The sequence below is a fragment of the Scyliorhinus canicula genome, chromosome 26 (assembly GCF_902713615.1).
Source record: "Scyliorhinus canicula chromosome 26, sScyCan1.1, whole genome shotgun sequence".
NCBI lineage: Eukaryota > Metazoa > Chordata > Chondrichthyes > Carcharhiniformes > Scyliorhinidae > Scyliorhinus > Scyliorhinus canicula.
Window position 1 is genome coordinate 21,659,993 of NC_052171.1, and position 17,075 is coordinate 21,677,067.

The 17,075-nt window shown below is 50.1% G+C and overlaps 1 protein-coding gene across 1 annotated transcript; it reads left to right on the forward strand.

Moving 5' to 3' along the window:
• Positions 1 to 2,263: 2,263 nt before the first annotated feature.
• LOC119957291 (beta-2 adrenergic receptor-like) lies at positions 2,264 to 3,512 on the forward strand. The gene has a single exon (XM_038785127.1). It carries the CDS (start codon positions 2,346 to 2,348, stop codon positions 3,510 to 3,512), a length of 1,167 nt encoding a protein of 388 aa, XP_038641055.1. The 5' UTR covers positions 2,264 to 2,345.
• The last annotated feature ends 13,563 nt before the right edge of the window (positions 3,513 to 17,075 follow it).

Here is a 17,075-nt window from a genome sequence, read left to right on the forward strand (position 1 = left end):
TGCCCCCCTCTACACAGGGAATAGTGTCCCACTCGGGCACGGTTGAGGACTGACCCACAGCTACACCACAGCCTCGCAAAGGGATGGAGCGGAATTAGCCTGAGACTTTAAGGAGCCCGTATCTCTCTGCCCCTGTGTCACACTTGCTGGTTTAATGGGAGATATCTATACCCGGCACGATTGGTGACTGCCTTGAAAAATACTTTCACTGTTTGTATTGGATTTGTAATGTCAGGGCCCAGCTCTCTCCCCTCTCCCCCACCCACCCCGTCTTTTTATTATTATTGCAGCTTTTCCATCTCCAGGTCCAAATAATGATTTTATGGCATCCTTTCTTTCCGCTCATGTTTAATTGCGTTTATGTTAGAAGTTCTTGGCAGGAAGGAGCATTGAGTAACTGTGATATAGCAGCAGAACAATGGGCAGAATGGCCACATTCTGTTCCAGTGATTTCAATGCGATGGTGTTCTCCATAAAACACCGGCTTCAGAGAACTGATATGCAACCCCCACCTCCTCCGAAACACACACTCACACAGATACACACACCCAGAAATACACACACAGATGCACACACACACACACACACACACACAGATACACACATACACACACACACAAATACACACGCCCAAAAATACACCAAAACACAGATACAGAAACACACACAAATACACACCCAGAAATATATACACACACACACACACACAGATACACACACCCAGAAATACACACACACATAAATACACACACACTCAAAAATACACATGCCCAAAAATACACCAAGACACAGATACAGAAACACACACAAATACACACCCAGAAATATATACACACACACACAGATACACACACCCAGAAATACACACACACATAAATACACACACACACCATAGAACATAGAACAGTACAGCACAGAACAGGCCCTTCGGCCCTCAATGTTGTGCCGAGCCATGATCACCCTACTCAAACCCACGTATCCACCCTATACCCGTAACCCAACAACCCCCCCTTAACCTTACTTTTTTATTCGGACACTATGGGCAATTTATCATGGCCAATCCACCTAACCCGCACATCTTTGGACTGTGGGAGGAAACCGGAGCACCCGGAGGAAACCCACGCACACAGTGGGAGGACGTGCAGACTCCACACAGACAGTGACCCAGCTGGGAATCGAACCTGGGACCCTGGAGCTGTGAAGCATTTATGCTAACCACCATGCTACCCTGCTGCCCCACACACACACACACAAAAATACACACGCCCAAAAATACACCAAGACACAGATACAGAAACACACACAAATACACACCCAGAAATATATACACACACTCACACACACACAGATACACACACCCAGAAATACACACACACATAAATACACACACACACAGATACACACATACAAAAATACACACGCCCAAAAATACACCAAGACACAGATACAGAAACACACACAAATACACACCCAGAAATATATACACACACACACACACACACACAAATACACACCCAGAAATATATACACACACACACACACACACACAAATACACACCCAGAAATATATACACACACACACACACACACACAGATACACACAGACCCAGAGTTTCACCACCCCCACAGATGCACACACCCAGAGATACACCCCACAGAGATTCACACACACATAGACCCACACGCATCCAGATACACACACATATACCCCAAAATACGCAGAGAAACAAAGAGTAAAACTCACACACAGCCAGAGAGATATAGATTAAGATTAATCACCACATAGAGTGTTGCACACACACACACACACACACACATGGGTAAGTAAGTTCACTAACACACAGATTGGTGAGCTTACATTCACAAAGACAGAGAGCACAAACATCAACTCACTAGCACATATAATCCCACTTACACTAACTAACACACGCCGAGGCCCACATGGACCCTCACATAGTTTCACTCACACAGAATACACACCCACGCACAGACAGGGACACACACCCACACTCCTGCTGCACAGAGGGACTCACACAAAGACTCCAAAAGCAGATGGAATCTACCCCAGGAAGCTGCGATGTTTCTCTGCTGCCTGGGTGTGAGCTGGGAGCCTGTATGGGGTGTGTGTGTGTGTGTGTGAGAGAGAGAGAGTTAAAGGCACGGGGAGGGAGGGACTGGCAGGATTGCTGTGGGGGTGGTGACGTTGGGATATTTATAAAAGGTCTGGCTGTGAAGCTGAGAGAGAGAGAGAGAGGGAGGGAGCTGGAGGACTGGAGGAGCTGGTGGAGAATGCTTCGACCCCAGGCTCAGGGTACTGGTGGCTGCAGGGAGCTGGGACAGTGAAGATGAACAGGACAGGCAGTGTGAACAGCTCCGGACTGCTGGAGAGCCAGCCACTCACCTCTCCCCAGCAGTGGGCTCTTGTTTTACTCTTCACCCTCATCATCCTCATCATTGTGGTGGGCAATCTGCTGGTCATCCTGGCCATTGCCAAGAACCCTCGCCTGCAGACCCTGACCAATGTCTTCATCACCTCCTTGGCCTGTGCCGACCTAATCATGGGCATCTTTGTGGTGCCCCTGGGCGCCACCATGGTGGTCAGCAGCCAGTGGCTGCTGGACTCGCCCTTCTGTGAGTTCTGGACCTCAGTGGACGTGTTGTGTGTGACAGCCAGCATCGAGACCCTGTGTGTGATCGCCATAGACCGGTACATCGCCATCAGCTCCCCCCTCAGGTACCAGAGCCTGCTGACCAAGGGCAGAGCCCGGGCCATCGTGTGCGTAGTGTGGGCCATCTCAGCCCTCATCTCCTTCCTGCCCATCATGAACCACTGGTGGGAGGACTCCGATGAGGAAGCCCAGAGCTGCTACCGGGAGCCCACTTGCTGTGATTTCATAACCAACTGGCCCTACGCCATCTTCTCATCCACCATCTCCTTCTACATCCCCCTCGTCATCATGATCCTGCTGTACTCCAAGGTGTTCAACGAGGCCAAGAAGCAGATGGAGAAGATGGAGAGGAACAAACCCAGGCTCTCTGAGAAGCAGCAACCCCATCAACCGGTCAACAAGGTCAACAAGAGGCGGCCCTCCAGACTCCTGGCTCTGAAGGATCACAAAGCCCTGAAGACCCTGGGCATCATCATGGGCACCTTCACCCTCTGCTGGCTTCCCTTCTTCCTGGCCAACATCGTCCAAGCCGCATCCAATAACTGGGTTCCCAGGGTTTTCTTCCTCTTCTGTAACTGGCTGGGCTACGTCAACTCCGGCTTCAACCCCTTCATCTACTGCCGCAGCTCCGACTTCAGGAAAGCCTTCAAGGAGCTGCTCTGCTTTCAGAGGCACCACCAGCAGCAAGGCCGGCTGCCCAACACCGGCTGGCGGCCCTGCGGTCTGGGCCCGGCTGTGGGCCATCAGCCTGGGGCTGGGGGGGGCGTCCACAGCGGCGGAGACGTGGACAGGGGGGCTGGAGGCAGGCAAACGGCAATGCTGCACACAATCTGGAGTCTATGATCTGAGAGGCGGGGTGGGGGGGGGGGGGGGGGTTAACCCCCCCCAAAACCCAGCAGCTGAGTGCCCAGGAGCAGGGCCACGACCTCCCTCCATCTCTCCAAAAGTAACAGGTCCTGCCCAGGAGTCTGTCCCAGTCTCAGAGAGGCAGCAATGGGCCTGACTCCCACCCAGCCCCTAGCAAGGACACCGTGGAGAGGATTTGGTGGGGGGGGGGGGGGGGGGGGGGGGGGCTGTGTCAAAGCCCAGGACTGTGCTGAACTCGTCAACAGACCCCAGTCCCCCTCCACATCCTCCTCAGGCCAGTCAGTCTGTACCAGATCCCCTGTGGGCTGGATTGTTACTGGCAATGTGTTAACAGTTAGATAAGGGATCCAGAATGATCGTTTTCTAGTCAGAGATATATATATATATATAAATATTTGTGAATGTGCGGGCGTGGGAAATAAGTTTTACAAATGCTACGATATTCATGTAATTTTAAGTTATTTTTTTTACAATAATGTCACACCTGCCGTTCACGTTATTAAAGTTATTTTTTACTATAGTTCCTCTGTTGTAACTCTAATTTATTCCAGTCTATTTTCCGGTTGTAATTTAGGGAGAGGGAGTTTCAGAGTAGATTCAGAAAGAACGTTCCCGATGAAGGAACTAGGGTGTCACAGTTTGAGGGTAAGGGGTTAAACCTTTCCGGACTGAGGTGAGGAGCAATTTCTTCACCCAGAGAGCGGTGAATCGGTGGAATTCGCTACCACAGAAAGTAGTTGAGGGCAAATCGTTGTGTAATTTCGGGAAGGAGTTAGATACAGATTTTGGGGTTAAAGGGATCGAGGGATATGGGGGGGAAGGCTGGATCAGGGTTTTGAACTTGATGACCAGCCATGATCGCAATGAATGGCGGAGCAGGCTGGAAGGGCTGAATGGCCTCCTCCTGCTTCTAGTCTCTATGTGCGTTTGTGGAATTTTGTGGCTTTTCTGTTGCACAATTGGAGAGAGAGAGAGAGAGAGAGAGAGAGGATTTACTCTGTTCCCTGTGTGGGGGGAGGATTGCTAACGGAGATCAGCAGGCAGTGCCACAGTAGGGTTGCCCCTGAGGTGCTGTTGAGGGAGGTGGAGGTGGAGAAGCGGTTGGATTTGGAAAGCGAGGATAAAGATCAGCGAGTCAGACAGCTGCTGGCCGTGCAGAAATGTCCCACTGGGACTGAGCTGGTGCTGTGTCCACTTCACTAAGTTGTTGTCTCCCACCCTCTGCCCACTCCCTCTAATCATGTTTTTTGAACAGCATTTTAAAATACTTCTTGTTTGAACTAAAGAGACCACCTGTGCCTGAACAGTCACTCAGGAAAAGGATTCCAGATCCTTTTTATAAAAATGTATTTTATTACAAAAATGTCTGAAAGCAGGTTAATAAACACCCCGGGAAACATTCTTCCCAACAATCAACTATACCGTCTGCACAGATTTTTCTTCTTTTTCACCCCCCCCCCTCCCCCACCCAGCGACGAACAGCTCCTCAAACACGGTCACAAACATCCCCCACTTTTTCTCGAACTCCCCTTCTGAGCCCCTTAACTCATACTTTATCTTCTCTAACCGCAGGAAGTCGTACAGGCCACCCAACCGTGCTGCTACCCCCGGTGGCAATGCCGACCGCCACTCCAGCAAAATTCGCCACCGTGCAATCAGAGAGACGAAGGCCAAGACATCGGCCTTCCTCCTCTCCATGGGCTCCGGCTTCTCTGAAACCCCAAATATCGCCACCAAAGGGTCCGGGTCCACTCCCTCCTCCACTATCCTGGCTAAAACAGCGAACACTCCCGCCCAGAATCTTCCCAGTTTTTCACAACCCCAAAACATGTGCGCGTGATTCGCTGGCCCCATCCACACCTCTCACACTCATATGCTACCCCCTGAAAGAACCCACTCATTCTCGCCCGAGTCATATACACCCTGTGCACCACCTTAAACTGTATCAGGCTCATCCCTGCACAAGAGGAGGCCCCGTTTACCCTTCGCAATGCCTCACTCCACACTCCCCAATTGATCTCCATTCCCAACTCCCCTTCCCATTTCTCCTTGATCTTCACCACCCGCTCGCCTCCCAGCTAGGATTCCGTATCCTAATGATCTGCATGGAAACCTGTTTTTTTCTAACTCTTCCCCAGCTTCATTTTTCGAAGGGATATTTGGGAGTAGATTTCTCAGGGTTACCAGCTTCACAGGCAAGGCCAACGATCTTTCCCTAACTCTAGGTCTGGAGACTATTCCCAACTTTCAAAGCCTGGGTTTGATTCAGGCGTCTCCTTCTCTGGATGGCCCCCAGCTTCCCTATCGGCTCAAACTCCCCGAATCAGGAATGGACCTCGAACTGTCTGGCGCGCATTCCTGAAATGGAACTCTCTCTACACAGTGCTTCCAACAGCCAGGGGCTACCCCCTGGACACAGCTAACCACTTCAGAGCTGCATCTATCTCGGGGGTGGGCAAACTATGGCCCGCGGGCCGCCAAAGGTCTTTATGCGGCCCACCACGATCAAGTCATAAAAAAAAAATTTTTTTTTAATTTTTTTTTATGAAATGAAAAAATGAAAATGAAAATCACTTATTGTCACGAGTAGGCTTCAATGAAGTTACTGTGAAAAGCCCCCTAGTCGCCACATTCCGGCGCCTGTCCGGGGAGGCTGGTACGGGAATCGAACCGTGCTGCTGGCCTGCCTTGGTCTGCTTAAAAGCCAGCGATTTAGCTCAGTGAGCTAAACTAGCCCCTGTGAGCTAAACCAGCCCCTATTTATTTATTTTTTAAATTAAGGTTAATGGGGGTGGGGCTGTTGGGTTACTGGTATAGGGTGGATACGTTGACTTAAGTAGGGTGATCATTGCTCGGCACAACATGTGTTTCATGTGAAGTTTCTACTTTAAAATATTAATTAATAAAAATTAATTGCTTTTTTTTTCTTTAAAAACCTTTTATTTTGGCTATTTTAAATATTAATTATGTTACTTAATATACTACGCCCTTTAAAATTGTGAATTTCTGAATGTGGCCCTTGCACAGAAAAGTTTGCCCACCCCTGATCTATCTGGAGAATGTGATGTTTCAGCAATCACCTCCCTCTTCCACCTCTCAAACAGGGAAAGACCCTGATTTATCAACATCACGGAAAGTTCCCCATGCTGTGCCTGACCCGGCTGAATGCTTCCAGTCTTTCCTGCTTCCATGCTCGATTCACACATTCTCCCCACGTCTACGTGGGTCTCACCCCCACAGCCCAAAAGATGTGCCGGGTAGGTGGATTGGCCACGCTAAATTGCCCCTCAATTGGGAAAAAAGGAATTGGGCACTCTAAATTTATTTTGTAAAAGTTCTTTGTTTCAACGTTCCTGATTTCTAATGTTGAGCCACTGCTCCACTTTCCTTTGCCGAGACTGTTTTAGCTGCCGGTACAACCCTTTCCTCCGATCTCTGCTTTCAACTATATCCGTCACCACTCTATTCCATTCATCCATTTCCAGCTTTCCGCCCCTCAAGTTTTTTAATCTAATAACTCATTCATTCCAGCCTCAGATCCCAACAGTATTAGACATAGAACATAGAACAGTACAGCACAGAACAGGCCCTTCGGCCCTCGATGTTGTGCCGAGCAATGATCACCCTACCCAAACCCACGTATCCACCCTATACCCGCAACCCAACAACCCCCCCGCCTTAACCTTACTTTTAAGGACACTACGGGCAATTTAGCATGGCCAATCCACCTAACCCGCACATCTTTGGACTGTGGGAGGAAACCGGAGCACCCGGAGGGAAACCCACGCACACACGGGGAGGACGTGCAGACTCCACACAGACAGTGACCCAGCTGGGAATCGAACCTGGGACCCTGGAGCTGTGAAGCATTTATGCTAACCACCATGCTACCGTGCTGCCCCTATTCATGATGCGTCATTCAAATCAGGAAGTGGGACATCTATTCTATTTACATTACTGCAATGGGCTAAGTGGCCCTAATGCATTGGTTTCCTCCCACAAGTCCCGAAAGATGTGCTTTTGGGTGAATTGGACATTCTGAATTCGCCCTCCGTGTACCCAAACAGGCGCCAGAATGTGGCGACTAGGGGCTTTTCACAGTAACTCCATTGCAGTGATAATGTCAGCCTACTTGTGACAATAATAAGCAGGAACGAGGAAGATTTTCAGGGTACATACGGAATGTTGGGAAAAGTGAGTAGTGTGTGCTAAACCCTTCGAGGGGTAGAGCTGGACGGGCGGGGCTGCCATTTTGTTTGTCTAGTTTCCCTGGCGAGTAGGGTTTGGGCGGATCGACAGAACTGGGACAGCCTCTCCATGTCGTTGAAGGGCCCAGTTCAATCTTTTGAGATGAATACTTTGCCTTGATTCGTGTTCCCGTTTCAATGCCTCCGGTTTTTCTACTGAAGTTGTTGTATGGGGAAGTGTTGGGGGTAATTGAGCCAGCTTTCCCCTGGTCAGGGAGAAGTCCTCTGCTTTGAAGGGGGGGGGGGGGGGGGGGGAAGCCTACAGTGGGAGAGGCAGGTGGGATGTCGGTGCTGCGGAATTTGATGTGTTATTATTGGATGGTCAATGCGGAGAAGGTGTTGGGGGTAGTTTGGGGGTCGGGAAGTTATTTAGGCACGGAATATTCACGGAAGCCGGTGCTGGTCTCTGAATTAAAGATATGGCGGCAGCTCCAGCAGCATTTTAAGATGAGGACGGTGATGAGGTGGGCTCCCATCTCGGGGGGTGGGGGGGGGGGGGGGGGGGGGGTGGAGAAGCAAAGGGCTGGAGGGACAGTTGGGTGAGGGACATGTTTCTGGAGGGACACTTGGCCAGTTGGGGAGGAGTTGAAGGAGAAAGTTGGCCTGGAGGTAGATTCTGTGGAGTTGGAGGCAGGAGATAATACCTGGGTGATTTAACAGAGTGCTTGTACCTCGAGAGGGTCCATATCACAGTTGAGAGGTTCCATCGATGGGTTCTATTGAGATGGTGGGTGTCTGTACTGCATTTTCTAAAAAACTTAGAGTACCCAATTATTTTATTCCAATTAAGGGGCAATTTAGCGTGGCCAAACCGCCTACCCTGCACATCTTTGGGTTGTGGGGGTGGAACCCACGCAGACACGGGGAGAATGTGCAAACTCCACACGGACAGTGACCCAGAGCCGGGATTGAATCTGGGACCTCGGCGCCGTGAGGCAGCAGTGCTAACCACTGCGCCACCTACGTCTATCCTGCACATTAAGGAGATAGTCACTGTTAGCTGTTAGTGTGTTGGGGGGGAGGGGGGGGGGGAAGCAGGGGTATTGCTTTTGTTGTTATTTGTGCGATTGGGGTTGTGATTGGTATAAAATGATAAGAGTTCATTTAAAATATTTTAAAAAGGAATGGTGGGAAAATGAACCCTTCTGCAATTGTCAGAGGGTTGGCCAGGTAGATTGATCCCTTTTTGGACACTGAGGGAATTATGAAATATGGGGAGAGCGTGGGAAGGTAGAATTGAGACCAAGCTCAGAGCAGCCATGAAGTTATTGAACGGTGGATCCGGTTGGAGGGTGTGCTGAAATAAGGTGTGGAAGGTTGCACTGTAGGCACATGACATTTGAGCAGATTGCTTTGAATTGGAGGTTATGGTGAGATGGTGGGTTTGCTGATGCCCGTCCCTCCCTGGAACACTGTGGGGGTGTAAATAATATAAGACATGACTTTATAGTAACCCTTCCTGTAAACAGCTAAACACTGACCTTCAAAGAATGGAATGGGAAACTGGAGACTAAGTCAGTGCATTAAACGGCGTCTCGGACACAGGGCGTTAAATGGCATCTCACACGCAGGTAGTTAAACGGCGCCTCACACATGGGACGTTACAAAGCGTCTCACGCACATGACGTTAAACGGCGTCTCACACATGGGACGTTACAAAGCGTCTCACGCACATGACGTTAAACGGCGTCTCACACGCAGGTAATTAAAAGGTGTCTCACATGCAGGCAGTTAAACGGCGCCTCAGACATGGGACGTTAAATGTCATCTCACACACAGGCCGTTGAACGGCGTCTCACACACAGGCCGTCGAACGGCGTCTCACACACAGGCCGTCGAACGGCGTCTCACACACAGGCCGTCGAACGGCGTCTCACACACAGGCCGTCGAACGGCGTCTCACACACAGGCCGTCGAACGGCGTCTCACACACAGGCCGTCGAACGGCGTCTCACACACAGGCCGTCGAACGGCGTCTCACACACAGGCCGTCGAACGGCGTCTCACACACAGGCCGTCGAACGGCGTCTCACACACAGGCCGTCGAACGGCGTCTCACACACAGGCCGTCGAACGGCGTCTCACACACAGGCCATTAAATGGTATCTCTCACACAGGCCGTTAAACGGCGTCTCACACACAGGCCGTTCACACGGTCTCTCACACAGGGCGTTCACGCGGTCTCTCACACACAGGCCATTCAAGGCGTTGGCAAGCTGCAGAGGAAAATTCCTTCAAGAATTCAGCCACTCCATCATCCAAGCAGATTAAAAAGACAGAAATCATCACCACATTTTGATGCAAATTGAAGCCACATGCAAACACTTCAAAGTGGTGATCCTGTCATGTGATTGGTTGAAAAAAAAAGGGAGTAAACATATGGCAACGCAGCGGACAACAATTTATTGTGATTCTCGGAAAGATGTCATCAGCTGCCAGCTGAATGATAGGAGACGAAATGCACCAGTATAGTTTATCTCCGACTTACAGACTGGTCAAAGTGTTTGATAGGAGCACTTACAGGGCAGCATGGCGGCGCAGTGGCTATCACTGCTGCATCATGGCGCCGAGGTCCCAGGTTCGGTCCCGGCCCCAGGTCACTGTCCGTGTGGAGTTTGCACATTCTCCCCGTGTCTGCGTGGGTCTCACCCCCACAACCCAAAGATGTGCAGGGTAGGTGGATTGGCCACTGTAAACTACCCCTTAATTGGAAAGTAAAGAATTGGGTATTGTAAGATATGAGGAATTTTGGTCCAATCTGGGGACTCGCGTGCTAGCGGACACCTCAGAACCAAGTGCGATGGCACGCCCAATTCTCTGAGATTTTCCTGGCATATTAATGTCTCGATGTTAGTAATCCCACCTTGCCCGGAACTCCTGAAGATGTCCCTTGCCAGCACAAATGAAAAGAGAAGACAATTCTCTGAAAGTTTTAGAACATAAGGGGGCCTCACGGTAGCATGGTGGTTAGCATCATTGCTTCACAGCTCCAGGGTCCCAGGTTCGATTCCCGGCTGTGTCACTGTCTGTGCGGAGTCTGCACGTCAACCCTGTGTGTGCGTGGGTTTCCTCCGGGTGCTCCGGTTTCCTCCCACAGTCCAAAGATGTGCGGGTTAGGTGGATTGGCCATGCTAAATTGCCCGTAGTGTAAGGTTAATGGGGGGATTGTTGGGTTACGGGTATACGGGTTACGTGGGTTTAAAGTAGGGTGATCATTGTTCGGCACAACATCGAGGGCCGAAGGGCCTGTTCTGTGCTGTACTGTTCTATAGAACAGAACAGGCCCTTCGGCCCTCGATGTTGTGCCGAGCAATGATCACCCTACTCAAACCTACGTATCCACCCTATACCCGTAACCCAAACAAACCCCCCATAACCTTACTTTTTAGGACACTAAGGGCAATTTAGCATGGCCAATCCACCTAACCCGCACATCTTTGGACTGTGGGAGGAAACCGGAGCACCCGGAGGAAACCCACGCAGACTCGGGGAGGACGTGCAGACTCCGCACAGACAGTGACCCAGCCGGGAACTGAACCTGGGACCCTGGAGCTGTGAAGCATTGACGCTAACCACCATGCTACCCTGCTGCCCTTTTCTTTCCTTTGAAGTCATCGGAGGGCAACCCGTCTTCAGAATGCCCATCCATTTACCTCCGCAGAGGACCCGTCCATCTCCCTTCCCTCCCCGACGTATTGACGGCTGCTGCAGCTTCCGGAACCCTCGCCCACCTTTCCTGCAACACTGTTCCCATCGGCCTTCTACCCCTGCCGCTGCAAAGGAATGGCCCTGCTTCAAATCACAATCCCCCCCCCCCACGATGGGAGGTCTGCTAGTCTCCTGGTGTTGCCCGCCTGCTCTGGGACCGTCTCCCCAGGACAGTCACAACATGGCCGGCGATGGAACTCTGTGATTCCAATCCCATTCCCACGGGAATTTGGAGAATCGTATCCCACTCATTGGTGATTTTTACACAAATCTCCAACTGGCCGAGGACACAGGATTGCAGGAAGGGCAGCATTGAAATGGACGAAATGGATGGGGTGGAATAGTCCCCACTCTCGGGGGTTGAGTGCCCCCAATCTGATTGATATCGACAAGGTTCACGTTTCTGACACATCGCAATGCCTCCCAGTTGGAAGTGTGTTTGCTCCCACGTTGAAGGTTCTGATGAAGCGTGTGTGCGTGAGAGAGAGAGGGGACAATTGCAGTGCGAGATGCCTCACTTTCTCCGCAGGGTGAGATGGGCCCTCCTCATTTCAAATTAAATAACCAGTTTACACAGGAAGCCATTCGGCCCCTCGGCCTCCGCCATTCAATGACATCGCGGCTGAGCTGATTGGACCCTCAGGCCCACGTTCTTGTTGACCCCCCTGATAACCTTTCACCTCCTTGTTTACCAAGAATCTCTCCAGCTCTGCCTTAAAAATATTCCCAGACTCTGCTTCCACTGCCCTTTGAGGAAGAGAGTTCCCGAGACCCTCCACCCTCACAGAGAAATGTATTGAGCCTGTCGCTGAAACCTCCCCACCTCCATGGCCACCCATTACGTATTTACTCTTTTTTACCCGTTGATCCTCGTCTGTAATTATATTGAAGCGACTGATGTTGTGATCACTCTTTCCTTGCCGCATTCCCCCTCATCTCACTTTATGCCCTGACCCAGAGCTGGGTCCTTGCGCAGTGGACTGGGAATACAATGATTCTCAAACCACTTCACCCAGAAATTACATCCTGGGATACGATTGTTTGTTTGTTTCACTTGTTTTGGGGGATTTTCTCCCCCGTATTCCGTTGGAGGAGATTGTTTGTTTCGAATAAATGGGCCAACGCTGACGGCACCCCAGCAATGAGAAGGGTGAGAGCCAGAACACCCAAGACATGCGGCATCATCGATTTGACCGTATCCTGGAATCCCGAATCTGATACTGTTGTGGGAGCACTTGGGCCTTGGAGTAGAACGGATGGAGAACGCTTTTCACCAACGCCTTCTCAAGGCAACCAAGAATGGACAATAAATAATACAACAGCTCATGTCCCCACGAAACCAGCAGAGAGGGAGAGTTCACACATACACGTGGTAGATCACCCGCATCAGGAAGTTGCAGTAAAGGTGGTGTGTTGATTGGCTCAATGGTCACATACAGGCCTTGTGCTCCGCACAGCGGTTAGCACTGTTGATCCCCAGCTCCAGGGGTCCCAGGTTCGATTCCCGGCTTGGGTCACTGTCTGTGCGGAGTCTGCACACTCTCCCCGTGTCTGCGTGGGTTTCCTCCCACAATTCCAAAGATGTACAGGTTAGATGGATTGGCCACGAGAATTGCCCCTTAGTCTGTCTAAAGGTCAGGTGAGGTTACTGGGTTACAGGGATAGGGTGGAGATGTGGGCTTAAATAGGGTGCTCTTTCCAAGGGCTGGTGCAGAGTCGATGGGCCGAATGGCCTCCTTCTTCACTGTAAATTCTATGATTACATGTGAAAGATTTATAATATATTACTTGATATGATTTTATATATATTTAGTATCTCGACACTGCCTCGTCAGACTGCTGCAAGGTTACAAAGAGTTAAGTCGATGGTCCTGCATCATATTCAATGCTGTTAAAGTCAGAATGGAGGGATCCATGAGCAGATGAAATGATAGGCAAGGTGAACAGGAGTCCAAAACAGTTCAGAAAAGATCAAAGCATGTCCTCTCTGATTCCATCTGCCTGCAACAGAGTTGTCGGGACCCATTAGTCAGCTTTCAAAGCGGTTTGGTATTGCAAACACAGGTTTTTTTTCCACAGAGGGAGATGGTGATATAGAACATAGAACAGTCCAGGCCTTTCAACCCACAATGATGTGCCAACCAGTTATCCTCATCTAAGGTCAACTTCCCACAGTCCAAAGACGTGCAGGTTAGGTGGATTGGCCATGCTAAATTGCCCCTTAGTCTCCAAAAAGGTTAGGACGGGTTATTGGGTTACGGGGATAGGGTGGAAGTGAGGGCTTGAGTGTGTCAGTGCAGACTCGATGGGCTGAATGGCCTCCTTCTGCACTGTATGTTCTATGTATCTATGTGTACACCCCTTCAATTTACTGCTGTCCATGTGCCTGTCTAAGAATCGCAATAAATGTCCCGAATGACTCTGATTCCACCACCTCTGCTGGCAGGGCATTCCACGCACCCACCACTCTCTGTGTAAAGAACCTACCTCTGACATCTCCCCTATACCTTCCTCCAATCACCTTAAAATGATGTCTCCTCGTGACGGCCATTTCCACCCTGTGGAAAAGTCTCTGGCTATCCACTCTATCCATGCCTCTCATCACCTTCTACACCTCTATCAAGTCACCTCTCTGCCTTCTTCGCTCCAGTGAGATTCCCTCAGCCCTGAGCCCCTCAACGTAGTTGAACAGTTTGAGGAGGAGATGGAAAGTGCCTGGAAGGCCTGCTTGCGTGTCCTTCCTTGGTGCGCGTGGGACAGTATCTGAGTCCTGTTAAATCTCGCTGTGCCGCAGCAGCTGAACGAGACACCATTCCTTGAACAGCAATTGGAGCTGCCAATTCCCGGTGCGGAGTGTAAAAGCTGCTGTGACGGACAGTGTGGGGAGGTCAGGGCGTTTATCGCTGATCAGATCCCTGCCTTTTTTTCTATTTGAAAGGTGCCCATTGGCATGTTTCCCAAGCATGACTTAGATATTAAACGTTTTGTGTTGAGGAGCGGACTCTGTTCAGTGAGTGCAATGACAGCGATGAATGGGAGGCGATGTTTGACTTGCACAGTGCAACCCACAGCGTCCGTCACCATCCGCCAAGGAAATGTGCAACACTAGCAGAGAGGCAAACTGTGTTGAATGTCTCGGTTCCTGATGGATTGGTGTCCCAGGCGACCCCAGTGCTCATTTACAGGTCAGCGAGTGAGAGAGACGTTTCTTGTAACTTGGCATCATTGGCGCAGCCTCTGACGAGCCTCGAGATTGATTAGAGAAATTCATTACAACCAGTCAACTGTTTTGCAACTCCTGAATATCCCACTCGAACTAGGTGCTCGGCTCTGGGAGCCGCGTTAGACTTTACTGGAACTGATGTGCATTGACAGCCAAGAACACTTCTTCCAAAAGCTTTCCTGTGTATTGGCCTGTTTGCCTGGAGCCTCAGGTCTGCCATGGGACTCCTGGCTCTGTCTCTCTCTCTCTGTCTGTCTGGTAAACTTCTGGCAAAATATAGAACAGTTCATAATAAAACCCTTCCCGGCCCCGCTGGGGTTTCTCCTCCTTGGAGAAGACAAGGTTTAAGGGGAATTTAATCGGGGTTTTCAGAATAAGGCGGTGTGTGTCGATCAGGGGAGACATCTTGCAAGAGGGCCGGGGCTGCTAATCAGAAGGAAAAGAGGCAGAGGAGAGATGAATCACCTATTGTCACGAGTAGGCTTCAATGACGTTACTGTGAAAAGCCCCTAGTCGCCACATTCCGGCGCCTGTCCGGGGAGGCTGGTACGGGAATTGAACCGTGCTGCTTGCCTGCATTAAAAGCCAGCGATTTAGCCCAGTGAGCTAAACCAGCCCCTTCCATCTGAGCTGGCTGTGTCGGAGTTACTTTTCAACATCTTTTGAAAGCCATGATTGAATCCATTGGACAGTGCTTTCCAGATCCTACCCATTCGCCGTGTGCTCACGTATTTCCACCTGCCTCCGATGATCTTTTGTTAATGGCCTGAAACTTGTGTCCCGCTCATTCCCGATCCTCCCGCCAACGGGAACGGTTTCTCCCTCCTGAAAATGAAAATCGCTTATTGTCACGAGTAGGCTTCAATGAAGTTACTGTGAAAAGCCCCCTAGTCGCCACATTCCGGCGCCTGTCCGGGGAGTCTGGTACGGGAATCGAACCGTGCTGCTGGCCTGCTTGGTCTGCTTTAAAAGCCAGCGATTTAGCCTAGTGAGCTAAACCAGCCCCTACGCTAAACCAGCCCCTAAACTCCCCTCAACTCTGTCCAGACCCCTCGGGAGTTTGAACACCTCTGTCGAATCTCCTCCCAATCTTCTCATCTCCAAGGAGAACAGTCCCAACTCCTCCAATCTGTCTTCAGAACCTCATCCCTCGGACTATCCTGGCGAATCTTTTCTGCGCCCTCTCCGACATCGTCACCTCCCTGCGAGAGTGCGGCGCCCACAGCTGGGTGGAGTGTTCCCTCTGCGGCTGAGCCAACTTTTTATACAGGTTCACCATTACCCCTGGCTTTTGTTCCCCATCTCTCAATTTCTAAGCCTCCGGATAATGTCTGCTTTAATAATTGGTTTATTGATGTTTTTGGGTGCGAATTGAATGCATAGCTAAAGGAGGGATTATTCAATGACAGATTATGGAATGACAGTCACTTTTCCAGATAATGAATTAACCATTGAACTGTCCTGTCTTGAGTGTCCAAACTTAGAGATTATTTCAACGAATGTTTCACATAATGAATAGACAATTGTCTTTCAGTGCATTCAGCAATAAGAATGTATCAACTACCATGCCGCACGGAAGCATGGTGGTTAGCATAAATGCTTCACAGCTCCAGGGTCCCAGGTTCGATTCCCGGCTGGGTCACTGTCTGTGCGGAGTCTGCACGTCCTCCCCCTGTGTGCGTGGGTTTCCTCCGGGTGCTCCGGTTTCCTCCCACAGTCCAAAGATGTGCGGGTTAGGTGGATTGGCCGTGCTAAATTGCCCGTAGTGTCCTAAAAAGTAAGGTTCTGGGGGAGTTGTTGGGTTACGGGTATAGGGTGGATACATGGGTTTGAGTAGGGTGATCATTGCTCGGCACAACATCGAGGGCCGAAGGACCTGTTCTGTGCTGTACTGTTCTATACTCTATACGTAGTTACAGCAAGGTCTCTGGCCAGCAGTGGGGTGATTCCCATGAGGTGGCGTACGTAAACACTTAATTATTCCTAATGGACACCAGTCAATCTTAAGTAATGGCCAATGTTTGATTGCTAAAGTCCTCTATGTGACAGCCATCTGTTTGAACAAATCAGGAGGTCTGAGCAGAGAATTAGAAACCAACGGGAGCACTCGAGGGATTAGACCATAGATAAGGATTCCCTTAATACAAGACCTCATGGCCCAGGTCGGCCTCCTGAGTTCCTGCCTTCCTGAATTCTTGAATCACCCTATTTGTTTATTTTAAAAGTGATTTATTTATTCTTTCATGTTTAATGATTTACTTTGCTGCGTATTTGACCAACTCATGTTCTATGTTCTATGTTCTATGTATTGTTTGACATTTTTCTTTCTCAGTTTTGATTCAGCTCTTATGCAAGTGTATT